This window comes from Leptonychotes weddellii, chromosome 1 (genome assembly GCF_054177405.1).
Source record: "Leptonychotes weddellii isolate Sample4059 chromosome 1, ASM5417740v2, whole genome shotgun sequence".
In the NCBI taxonomy this organism is placed as follows: Eukaryota; Metazoa; Chordata; class Mammalia; order Carnivora; family Phocidae; genus Leptonychotes; species Leptonychotes weddellii.
The window spans coordinates 74,077,368-74,089,995 of NC_138369.1; the positions used below are offsets into that span (position 1 = coordinate 74,077,368).

Consider the following 12,628-nt stretch of genomic DNA (forward strand, 5'->3'; position numbering starts at 1 on the left):
TTGTTCATTTAGTCCTTCATCTGACAAATATTTATTAAGAGTCCATTATGTTGCAGATACTGGGGATACAGACATAAACGAAACAAAGACCTTCTTAGGGAGCTAACGTTTTAGAAGATAGAGACAGAAAACAAATAAAAGTAAATAATCAAGTGATGATAAAGTCAGTTATAACCAAGTCATATCAAAAAGCACTGCTTTCTAACTAAGAGATCTATTTCCTATCATAGTATGTCGTAGCACCATTGTGGGTAAACACGCTGCTCACCATTTTTCTCTCTAGTAAATGAAAAAAACATGAGACCTTTCACCTCATGTATGACTACTAAATGTTGTTTCTCTCCTTTAAATGTACTAAACCAAAAATGGTGCATTCGTTGTTGAAAGAAGGAAGGCAAAACTTACTTTAGAAGTCCATGAGATTTTAGGAGTCATTAAGTATGTGGCTGGCTGACTGACTGACATGCAATACCTTGGTCCTGGTATTATAGTGAGACCTTTGGATAGACACCGGTTGGAACAAGGGCAGTGTTTCCATATACTGAAATTCTCACGAAGTTCCTGCAATGGCAGAGACGACATGTAAGAACCATGTTCTGGGAAACAGTGAAAAGGCACTCTCGGCTGTAAAAGGAAAGGCTCATTATAATCAGCAAGCATCACCTCACAGCAAGTCTACTCTTCACTACCTCCTTCCCATCAATTCTTCCCCCTTGTGTTTCCACTTGTCCCTTCTGATTGTTTCTCTTACTGCTTCCCTTTTTCAGCTTCCTTGGCCTGTCTTTAACTCTTGTTCCTTATGATACCCACCCCATGAAAGACCAGAGCAGGGGCACCTGGGTGGCTTAGTTGGTTAAGTGTCTGCCTTTTGCTCAGGTCATGATCCTGGGGTCCTGGGATCGAGCCCCATGTCGGGCTCCCTGCTCAGCAGGGAGTCTGTTTCTCCCTCTGCCCATCCCCTCTGCTCCTGCTCTCGCTCTCTCTCTCTCAAATGAAATCTTAAAAAAAAAAAAAAAGACCAGACCAATGGCTAGAATGATATAGTTACATGTCACTTAAGGCCAAGTTCCCTGACAAAACTGAACTCATATATAGTTAATATGGTAACACTGTTCTGCTCAGTGTTTTAGACAACCATGGCTAAAAAAAATTGTCCTCAAATAAGATAGACTTTTTGGTGATTATGCTGTTTAAAGGGTCTACTGCTCAACTGAACTTGAAAATAAAGAAGTGCTGGGGCATCTGGGTGGCTCAGTTGGTTAAGCATTTGCCTTCGGCTCAGGTCATGATCCCAGGGTCCTGGGATCAAGTCCTGCATTGGGCTCCCTGCTCAGCAGGGAGTCTGCTTCTCTCCTTCTGCCCCTCCCTGCCGTGCGGGCGGTGCATGCGCTCTCTCTCAAATAAATAAACAAAATCTTTAAAAAAAGAAAAGAAAGAAATGTTAATTTTAAAAAGCTGTTCTCTTTAAAATTCTAAAATCTGGTTTTTGAATGCCAGTAACCATGACCAAGAGTGCCACCTACTGGTAAATAAAGGGTATTTTTATCAAATTGTGTTCAAAGGGCCCCCCAAAGCAATAAGGTATTAAAAACAAAAATAAAAGACAAAAATCTACCCATCTTTTGAAATACATCCAATAGTTTCATATACTCAATGTAAGTACTTGATTAGCTATAGAAAATTAACACACATTAAGGATTTTCTAAAATGATACAAGAAACTATATTCCATCAATGTTTCTATCCTCACAGGCCTTACCTCAACCAAAAAATTCTTACTTAACTCTATTTCTGAAACAGAAAGTTATCTTATGATAAATAAATAAAACGTATCCACTTAAGCAGTAAAAAAAACTAATGCAGGCGACAGATTAAGATTTAAAACGAACTATACTGGTTTCTGTTCGATAAGTACACTCAATTTATTTAAGAATTGCTGGGGTGCCAGGCACTATTTTAGGCTGTGGAGACACACTGGTTTCTGTTCAATAAGTACACTCAATTTATTTAAAACGAACTATACTGGTTTCTGTTCAGTAAGTACACTCAATTTATTTAAAACGAACTATACTGGTTTCTGTTCAGTAAGTACACTCAATTTATTTAAGAGTAAAAAAAAAAAAACCCTGCATTACATGTTTGGTTATGGTTTTACTTTCTTCAGCACAGCATGAACTCAAACTGGGCAGAACCATACAGGGAATCACCTCTGGCACACAGAGGCAGGATGAAAGCAGTATGGAAAGCCAAGGAGACCCCCAAATCTAGGTTTCAAGGGCACCAGCACTGTTCTAGCAGCCAATCTCAGCAGTCTGCAGAGCTTCAGGGCTGTTGTGTTTAATCTAGCTTTGCTTCAATACCATCATATCACAGATGACATCAAAGTTACTTAAGAGCCTAAGTTCTGGCGTCTCACCGATCTGAGTTCTCACCACAATTTACTGCCACTTACCAGCTTTGCCTCCTTAGCTAAGTTCTTCAGCCCCTGGTTTCCCAGTGTTGATGATGGGATTAATGATACCTATACCTCACTGGGCTGTTTTAATGACATCATGCATAGAAAACATTTGATAGAGTGCTGGACACATAGTGTCCATTATTATTAGTAAGTGGTTCACTAGTTTTTCCATTTTAGGTAATACATACTCCAAAAAAGTTGGAAAATTACAAAAAATTATAAAAAAAATTTTACCCAACAACTCCTGTAACTTCCAGGGCTATTAACCTCAAATTTTAAAATCCCCAGCAAATTGTTTTTGCTAGGTCCAAATTGCTTTCTAAAAGGTCTACCAAACTTCCAAGAACCAAATATGAATGCACTCATTTCTATACATTCAAAAAAGGGCTCATCTTTAATTTGTAGGTAGTTATGCTGAGAAACACTGAAGAACTAAAGATGATTTCCAACCTCAAAATGATCACTAGGACTACAGAACAGACCCTGGAAGACTCTCACTTGTCCTCCTGTCTTCAAGGGACTACCTGGGGAGTATCTGTGCCTACAGAGATACAAGGAGCAGCCACGGAGCTGGGTGGGCTTTGCTGGGATTTCTCCTCTGCCCAGTCACACTGGAAATCATCCTAGTTAAGCCTCAACAAGTTTAACAAGTGTTTCCTAACTGCCAGGTAGGTCTTCAATTATGCAAAATGTGAGGCCTTTGGGATAACCTTCCACAAACTTCTTAAATATAACTTCTTGATTTTCTCCCAAAGACTCCTCTCTGCCTTTAGGTTTTCAAGCCTCAAACCAGGTGGAGCTTTCAACTCAGTATGCACAAAATTGGTAGCTTCATGCAAACCTGAGAATGTATACATAAATAAGCATAGGAATGTGTATACATGTAGGTATTACATGAAACATACCATGTAAATATAAAAGAAATATGGTATATATAATTGTGAACCCAGTAAATCTCGTAATTTCCATGCAAAAGTTAGATCTGTATGTGATCTTGTGTATCATCTCTAATCCAACCCTTTTTTAGTTAGAAGAGAAAATAAGGCCCAAAGAATGTAAATATCCAGGGGCACCTGGGTGGCTCAGTCTGTTGAGTGTCTGCCTTTGGCTCGGAGTCCTGATCCCAGGGTTCTGGGATTGAGCCCCACGTTGGGCTCCCTGCTCAGTGGGGAGACTGCTTCTCCCTCTCACCCCTGCTAGTGCGCTCTCTCTCTCAAATAAATAAATAAAATCTTTTCTTTTTTAAGATTTTATTTATTCTGATAGCAAGAGAGGGAGCACAAACAGGGGGAGTGGCAAAGGGAGAGGGAGAAACAGACTTCCTGCTGAGCCAGGAGCCCGATATGGGGCGCAATCCCAGGACCCTGGGATCATGACCTGAGCCAAAGGCAGACACTTAACGACTGAGCCACCCAGGCGCCCCTAATAAATAAAATCTTTGGGAAAAAATGTAAATATCCAGCTCCCAGAGCTAGTTCCCAACACTCAGATTCTGACCTCAGATCTATTTCTCAAAAGTGTCTGTTTCAGTGCACTGCATTCCTTCTCTACCTAAATTTGAATAAATGCATGGTGATGGAGCAATATCCCCATGGAATCTGGTTGTACTAAAACAGGCACTAGCATTGCTTTCAAGACAAACCACCTTTTATTTGCATTTCGTTTCAACGTATACAGAAGCCTCATGGTAATATCTGCTGTTGCCATTCCTTTTTCAAAGAAGAAACCGTGGTTCAAATAAATTAAGTAATTTGTCTCGAGGCTTTGGGGACAGACAGGATCTTCATTTCCTACATGGGTGATTTTAGTCAAGATACCCAATTCTCTGTATCTCAGTTTGGAGATTAATAATATGGAATAGCACCTAAATTCCCAGGGTTGAGGTAAGAATCATTCTTAGCGCAATACCTGGTACATAGCAAACTCCCAATAATAAAAGGTGATGTTATTACGATTTTACAAATCACTGTCATTAATAATGGTATATGCCTGGCAAACATAGGACTAGAACTCAATCTGCCTTCACTCTCTTGGTCCTCTTGACAACAAAATTTAGGGTATTTGAAGATAACCCGGGGTGAGGAAGAGCCAGGGATGTACCTGAATAGCCGAGTGCAGCCCTACAAGGTACGCGTCGCCCTGAGCTCAAGGTCACTCGGTGAATCAATATTCCAAGCGAACTTTTCGTCCGTCACCGGGGACGCAGGAAGGGAGGTCCAAGAGGCAGAGCTGCTCCGGCCGCCGCCTGAGACCAAGCAAAGGAGCACCCTCCTCTCCCCAAGGACGTAGAGGGCCGGGTCAATGCCACCGATTCCGCGGACCCAGCTCAAGGCCTCTCTAAGCTCCGCGGACTTGAGAACGGCGGCCGCAAAAAGCGGCCTCGGCACCGCGGGCGCCGCGAGAACCTAAGCTAGCTGACCTGGCGGAACTCCGCCACCCTCGCCTGAGACCTTCCGGTGACATGACGTCACAGCAGCGCGAGCCATCCCCACATTTTATTGGTCGGTGCCTCCGACAGCCGGAGTCGGGAACACAGTACAAAGCTGCGAGCCGCCACAGACAGAGTCTCCGCCCCCTAAGCTCCGCCATCTCCATGGTGACCGCTACCCGGTCACCCATTTGGCCTCCGAGGCCGGAGTTGCGTCATTGCCTGTGCGCCGGAAGCGATAGCCCCCGAGCCGGTGCAGGCTGACGACAGCCGGCTGGCACTAGTGCCCGCGAAGTTAGACCGTCCCGGGGCTGTGTCGGTTTGGCGGGGGCGCCAAACCTCTGCTGGCCGCTGGGGCAATGGCGGTGTTTCACGACGAGGTGGAGATCGAGGACTTCCAATATGACGAAGACTCGGAGGCATATTTCTACCCCTGCCCGTGTGGGGATAACTTCTGCATTACCAAGGTAACTTCAGAGTCCCGCCCGGCCATTCGTCGGAGCAGGCGCGTTTTTGCTCTTCCTCGTTCCTTCCGCCATTCCGTCACCTTGCGGCTCCACGCCCTCTTTATCCTGTCTCTGAGTCCCCATAAAGTTGATTCTTTGATCTGTCAGTGGGCATATCGTCCTGGCCTTTAGTCCGGCCGAGGGGTGGAGAGTCGGGGTGGGAAAGGTTGGATGGCGGAAGCTTAAGTCTTGCCATTCTTCCCCACTTAGGGTCCCACTTCCTTTCCTGGGATAGTTTTTTGGAGGCAGGGACACGTTGTTGTCTTCTCAGGGGTTTTGAGGCGATGAACCTTGGCTAACCTTCCCGGGTCTGGTCTGGTCTGGTCTTAAGAGAGAGAGTAGGGGTGGGGGTGGGGGGTGCGGCAGAGGAGCAGAGGGAGGATAGAGAGAATCTTAAGCAGGCTCCAGGCCCAGCACGGAACTGGGGTGGGGCTCGATCTCAGGACCCCGAGATCATGACCTGAGCTGAAATTAAGAGTTGGATCTTAACCGACTGAGCCACCAACGCGCCCCTCTTCCTGGGTATTTTTAAGTACCGCTTGGCAGGAAAAATGGAGTTGGTATTTCTCTGGGCAGGCCTTTTTGGCCCTCGCATACCTTGTAGGGACGTGAGCTACAAAGGAGCTTGCCCATAGAGGTAGAAAGAGTTTGGAAGGAGGAGATCGCAAAGGGAAGACAATAAAACGGCTTTTGATTTTGTTATAGGAAGATTTGGAGAATGGGGAAGACGTGGCAACGTGTCCTAGCTGCTCTCTCGTTATAAAAGTGATTTATGACAAGGTAAGTAGTTGAATTTTAAAAGGTGTGGGGGAGGGTTGCAAGGCAAGGACCTAGAGCAATCTGTAAGTGCTGGAGAACGTTTCTTAGTAGTATGTTAGGTGAGGGCGCCTGGGTGGCTCAGTTGGTTAAGCGTCTGCCTTCGGCTCAGGTCATGATCCTGGAGTCCCGGGATCTAGTCCCGCATCGGGGCTCCCTGCTCGGCAGGGAGTCTGCTTCTCCCTCTGACCCTCTCCCCTCTCATGTGCTCTCTTCCTCATTCTCTCTCTCAAATAAATAAATAAAATCTTTAAAAAAAAAATAGTGTGTTAGGTGAGTGCTGTGTATTTTTTTAAACAAATTTTATTCCCCCACTCCTAAAACAAATATGTAAAACTATTAATAAACAGCTGTATTGTAAATTGCAACTTTAAAAATCAAATTAACTCATTTTAGCTGTCGAGAAGGCAAAAAAGAAAACTGCACTGTAATTAATGGAAATTATTGATTACTTATTAAATAGAAAAATAATTATAAAGGTTATTTAATTGGCAGTCTGTATTCCTCCTTTATTTAATAAGTGATTAAAATTGTTCAGAGCTCCTAGACTTATTTTGGAGGGAACAGTTGTATAGTATCTCTTACTTGGCTTCTACAGATAGAACTCTGCATTATCTTGTTTTGAGATATGTCATAGCTGCTATTTTACAATTTCATTTTGGTCTTTAATTTTCTTACTGTTTTTCACTCAAGGATATTGACAATAGAAAACAAATGTTCTTATTGCCCACCTCTACCCCAACTTTTGGTCAGTACTTTGAATGGAGTCTTAAAAGTAAGAAGCTTAACAGTATTTTTTCCTTTTTTTTTTTTTAAGATTTTATTTATTTATTTGACAGAGAGAGACACAGAGAGAGAGGGAACACAAGCAGGGGGAGTGGGAGAGGGAGAAGCAGACTCCGCATGGAGCAGGGAACCCGACGCGGGGCTCGATCCCAGGACCCCGGGACCATGACCTGAGCCGAAGGCAGACGCTCAACGACTGAGCCACCCAGGCGCCCGCCTTTTTTTTTTTTTGAGATATGATTGACATATAACAGAGCTTAACATTCTTAAGGATGAACTCTAAAATGAGTATAGGGCAGGTAGCACCAGGCAGTTAGTCTCATGGGAGAAGCATGCTATAATTTAGAAGTTTACAGATTTATTCTTATATCAAAATGTGTTCTGGAACAAAAAGAGAACAGGGTAAGGGAGATTAGGAGTGCTGGTATGAGAAGAGGTTGCAATTTTAAATAGGGTGATCAGGGTAGGCCTTACTGAGAAAGGCCCTATTGAGCAAAGATTGCAAGAGGTGAGGGAGTGAGCCTTAGGGGATAAAAAGCAGTCCAGCAAAAGGAACTTTCAGTGGACAGACCCTAAGGCAGGAACGTGTCTGTTTTTATTGAGGAACAGCAAGTGTGACCAGAGCAGAGTGGATGAAGGTGAGGGAGTAGCCCAGGAGGAAAGTAGTGGAGTGGGGCAGATCACAGAGGTGTTTGTGGGTCACTTTAAAGACTTTGGCTTTTGCTGTGAATGACTTAGGGAACCATTGAAGGATTCTCAAGCAAAGGAGAACTACAGTCCAACTTAAGTTATAACAGAGTGACTCGGGCTGCTGTGTTCAGAGTAGACTCTGAGGAAGCAAGGGCAGGAATAAAGCAAGGGTAACAGGAGGAGGCCCTTAGACGAGCCAGAGGAGGAGATGGATGGCTGCGACCAAGCTGCGGCACTGGAGGTAGTGAGAAGTGGTTGGATTCTGGATGCACTTTAAAGGATAAGGATTGTTTTTACTGACTGAATATAGGATATGAGAGGAATAAAAAATGATTTCAACATCTGTGGTCTTCATAACTGGAAGGATGCATTTACCATCACCTGATGGGGAGGTGTCTGCAGGTATAGGGGCAGGAGTTGGACATAAGTTCAGAAGGTCTGTTTTTGATCCAGTTGGAGAGCAGGTGAGAAAGCAATTGGATATGCAAGTCTGGAGTTCAAAGAGCGAGATCAGCTGGTGCTGTACATTTGGGAATTATCAGCATATATATATATATAACATTTAGAGCCATGAGATTGGATGAGATCACCAGGGCTGTGAATCTAGATAGAGATGGACAAAAGAAAGGACTGAGCTCAGTCGCTCCCAATATTTAAAGGTCAGGGAGGGAAGTGAGGAATCAGCAAAGCTGGCCGAAAGGAAGAAGGAGGAAACCACCAGTGCCATATCCTGGAAGCCAGATGAGAAAAGGTGGAGGAAGTGAACAACCTTATCAGATGCCACTGATAGATAACTGAAAATTAACCACTGGCTTTAATGGGGAGGCCGTTTGGATGGTGGTAAGAGCAGTTTTGATGAAGTAATAGAGACAGAGCCCGATTGGTGGAAGGCTTACTGGAGAGAACAAGAGAAGAATAGGAAGCAGCAAGCATAGACGTTTCTTTCAAGGAGTTTGCTGCAAAGGGGCGTAGAGACATGGGGCAGTAACTGGTGGTGATAGAGGATCAGGAGAGGGTTTAAGGTGGGAGACATCCAGCTACGTGGGTGAATATAGACACAGGAGGTTAAATTTAACCAGGGTTGTGGTTTTGTCAAGTAGGTAGGAGGGAGTAAGAGATGAGGATTGTGATAATTGACCATGGACTTTAGGTTCAGAAAACCCAGAGAGGACCAGTGATGATACATGTCATGTCATAAGAGTCAAAGTTGGTGGGTTTCAGGGAGGGAAGGAGGACAGTGGCCGAAAGGAGCAGCCAGCCCCTCCTCCGGTCTCTGTGGTACCGGCACCCTGAGAGAACACGGGACCACCACTGAGGAGGTTATAGGGAAATGGTGTCCTTAGGGGATAGCCTGTTCTCAAACTCAGCATTATGGGCATTTGGGGCTTAATAACTCTTTGTTGTGCAGGGCTGTCCAGTGCATTGTAGGGTGTTTAGTAGCATCCCTGGCCTCTACCCATTAGACGCCAGTGGCCCTTCCCCAGAATGTCTCCAGATTATTGCCAGGTGTCCCCTGGAGACAACATCAGCACGCCTCTCCCACCACCTCTTGAGAACCACTGGGTTAGAGTAAAAAGGCGCAGGAATGTTTTAAAGAAGAGGTTGAGAATATGGAGCAGTGTGCTGATCAACAGACCATAAATTCCAAAGAGGAAGGTGGGGTCGGGGAGGAGGCTGCAGGTGCTGGGTGGGTTCAGTGAGAGTTTGGACACAATATGGGCTGACCCTGCTGGGGATCAGACCGTGCGAGATGAGGGGTAACCTGGAAGGCAGAGGTGGCTTGTGGTAGCAGACAGAAGCCAGGATGCATAATCAAGAGATTGGATTTCCTTTACAATGTAGGTGACATTGCAGATTATCTGTGTAAGGAAACATAAAGAGCTATCCCTTTTAGTTAGAAAAAGTAATTACCTTGAAGAGGACAGGTATTCAAATGACCGAATATTGAAGTGGAGAAGTTTTAGTATAGCAATTAATACAGAAACTTAAAAAAGGTGTGATATATCTTTACAAATGTGATATTTGACAAGTGGATGCTTGTTTATAAGGTGCTTTAAGTGTGAATTCGGGACTAAAAACTGAAGCATTTTTAAGATTATAATTTTGGTGCCGACATTGACTCTTTGAACAAAGACGAAGTGATACAGCAATGAAAAACAAACAAAGCTGCAGGGCCCCTGGCTGGCTCAGTTGGAAGAGCGTGAGACTCTTGATCTCGGGCTTGTGAGTTCGAGCCCTACGTTAGGTGTAGAGATTACTATAAAATAAATAAATCTTGAAAAAAAAATTTTTTTAAACCTTAACAGCTAGATTGATTCTGCAACAAAACTAAAGTCTAATATTGATGCATTTGTGGCACACTCAATGATTAATATAATTTCTTATTCTGTCTTAGGATCAGTTTATGTGTGGAGAAACAGTGCCAGCCCCTTCCACCCACAAAGAATTAGTTAAATGCTGAAGAGGACTTTAGGAATCCACATCCTGAACATTTGGGAATGAGCCAAGCTGGAAAAATCAAATGCAAAGTCACTGGCTTCCTTCATGGGGACAACCATTCCGTAGTTGGCTCTGCCATTAGTGTGTGGCTCCTTACCATTGGCTGCTGAGTTTATCTCCAGTTAAAGAAGCAAGTCCATGACGTGACATGCTTGGATTTTGTGCTTAGAACTTTGAATTGAAGTGTTCTCAATTTTCCATGTGAATTTAAAGGAAGATCATTTCAAATCAGTGCTTTCTTTCTCTCAGTATCATTATTTTTATGTCTTACACCTGACTTCTTCCTCATCTGATAACAGCATCATCTACCTCAAAGTCATTAGTATTCCTTTATAGAAAGGGGAATTATGTTTTAGCTTAATTATTAAGATTATTAAAATTAGTCCTTTCTTTGAAATTGGACACCCACTTTGCCATTCTAAACTTAAACAAATTTGTTGCTTTGTCCCCACTGTGCTTTCAGTTTCCATACCAAGCCAGTGTGCTCAGTCTTGCATTCATTAGAACTCAGTTCCCGTTCTGCGTAGCATACCATTTCCATTATATTTCCTACACTGAGTTCTGGTCATGGTATTGCAGAGAAAATATACTGAGCTCACAATTTTTCCAGAGCTAAAAGTAAGAAAGAAAAGTCATGGGGCACCTGGGTGGCTCAGTTGTTAAGCGTCTGCCTTCAGCTCAGGTCCCGTGGTCCCAGGGTCCTGGGATTGAGCCACTCATCGGGCTCCCTGCTCGGCGGGAAGCCTGCTTCTCCCTCTCCCACTCCCCCTGCTTGTGTTCCCTCTCTCACTGTGTCTCTGTCAAATAAATAAAACCTTAAAAAAAAAGAAAGAAAGAAAAGTCAAAAAGTGAAATGGTCAAAGAATCAGGAGTTTCCTTATCCATATTCTGCATGTTCCTTGAAAATTGGGACAAGATGAAAAGAAAAGCAGCCAAAGGAAGTGAAGTTGGAAGCAGAACAAGAGAAAAACTTGCCAGCCTAGTAAATTGAATGAATGGCTTTGCCAGATCAGAGCAGATCAGATTTGTGTATGTGGGTCTTGTGTTTAGATAAGGCTAATGAAATGGCATTCGAGAGGAGGCTCCATGTCAAGGCTTCCTGGCTGGCAGCGGCGCTCTCACGGTTACCTCAGAATCAAGTCACCAGCCCTGAAAGGGAGAGCTGCTACAACTCTTGCTGAGGAGGAACTTGAAGATAAGATGCCTGTTCTAAATAAATGTGTCCCTGGGGACACATCTAACCAGTGTTTATAAGCTGTAACCGAACCAGACGTGCACTCTTACAGAGAGATGTTGCCCTGGAGAAAAAGAAATTTATAAAGGTAGGCTATCAGTCTCACATCAGGGTCTTTCAGATATGACTGGAGTTCTGTGTAATATTCTGTGCCTTGTATACCTTACCAGACATTTCAGACCACCTCTGAGAACTGATCTGTAATCCAGGCTCTGTCTCTTACTAGCTTTGTAGTCTTTTCAAGGCCAGTGGATTCGTCACCTCTACAATTAGGAGACCAAATCAGGTGATTTTTAAACTGTCGGTATTATAATTTCAGGTTTTATAACTTGCAAGAGCTGAAATGGTAATTGAAACCTTTATAGACTCAAAACTAAATCATGAACTATTCAGAGAAAGACAATGCTTCTTTAGTAACTTGATGTTACCACACTTCTGAGTTGGAAAATAAAGTCAACTATTTAAAGGAATTCTGCTTATGTTTTAGTGTACACATTCAGAAGCAGTTTTCCTGGGAAGCACCCAACACTTTTGATTGCTGTAAATACTAATTTTTTTTTTTTTTAAGATTTTATTTATTTATTCATGAGAGACAGAGAGAGAGGCAGAGGGAGAAGCAGGCTCCCAAGGAGCAGGAAGCCTGATGCGGGACTTGATCCCAGGACCCTGAGATCATGACGTGAGCCGAAGGCAGACGCTTAACCATCTGAGCCACCCAGGCGCCCCATACTAATTTATTACCAGAATAAATTATTGACATACTAAATAAAGTCATAGTTCAAATCAATTTGTTTTCATGTAGTTTTCTTCCCCTAAATACCAACATTTTTGTATTAAAAAGTTTTGATGTGGGCGCCTGGGTGGCTCAGTTGGTTAAGTGACTGCCTTCGGCTCAGGTCATGATCCTGGAGTCCCGGGATCGAGTCCCGCATCGGGCTCCGTGCTCGGCAGGGAGTCTGCTTCTCCCTCTGACCCTCCTCCCTCTCGTGCTCTCTGTCTCTCATTCTCTCTGTCTCAAATAAATAAATAAAAATCTTTAAAAAAAAAAAAAAGTTTTGATGTGATTTTATGTGAGGTAGAAGTCTTTAACCTGTTTTGGAAAATTGTAAGTAGGTTTCTGGTATGAACAGGAGAGTTTTGAAATGGTAAAGAAATTGCCACTGTTTCTACAGTTTGGCCACATGGGTTTTGATTCTGTATTTTTATTTTTCC

The 12,628-nt window shown here is 43.4% G+C and overlaps 2 protein-coding genes across 10 annotated transcripts in view; one reads left to right on the top strand and one right to left on the bottom strand.

The window, feature by feature from the left end:
* OXNAD1 (oxidoreductase NAD binding domain containing 1) overlaps positions 1–4,908 on the bottom strand; it is a 38,111-nt gene extending 33,203 nt beyond the window's left edge. For 3 of the 8 annotated variants that reach the window (XM_031037866.2, XM_031037870.2, XM_081826122.1), the window contains exons 1-2: positions 4,558–4,905; positions 406–561 (exon numbers count right to left, since the gene is read on the bottom strand). Coding sequence is in view for 4 of the 8 variants with exons in the window: in XM_031037869.2 (XP_030893729.1) it covers positions 406–465 (60 nt within the window). In the remaining 4 variants the exon portion in view is untranslated. Of the gene's footprint in view, positions 1–405; positions 562–4,557 lie in introns of all 8 variants that reach the window. The other 5 variants (XM_031037869.2, XM_081826106.1, XM_081826115.1 and 2 more) reach the window with 3 other exon arrangements.
* Positions 4,909–5,105: 197 nt separating this feature from the next.
* Positions 5,106–12,203, top strand: DPH3 (diphthamide biosynthesis 3). Of its 2 annotated transcripts, XM_006742246.3 has the most exons (3): positions 5,111–5,352; positions 6,097–6,171; positions 10,079–12,203. In XM_006742246.3, the coding sequence occupies exons 1-3, from the start codon at positions 5,245–5,247 to the stop codon at positions 10,142–10,144; spliced, it is 249 nt and encodes an 82-aa protein (XP_006742309.1). In that variant the 5' UTR covers positions 5,111–5,244; the 3' UTR covers positions 10,145–12,203. The 2 variants fall into 2 exon arrangements, with proteins under 2 accessions (XP_006742310.1, XP_006742309.1); XM_006742247.3 differs by lacking the exon at positions 6,097–6,171 and having other exon boundaries at positions 5,106–5,352.
* The last annotated feature ends 425 nt before the right edge of the window (positions 12,204–12,628 follow it).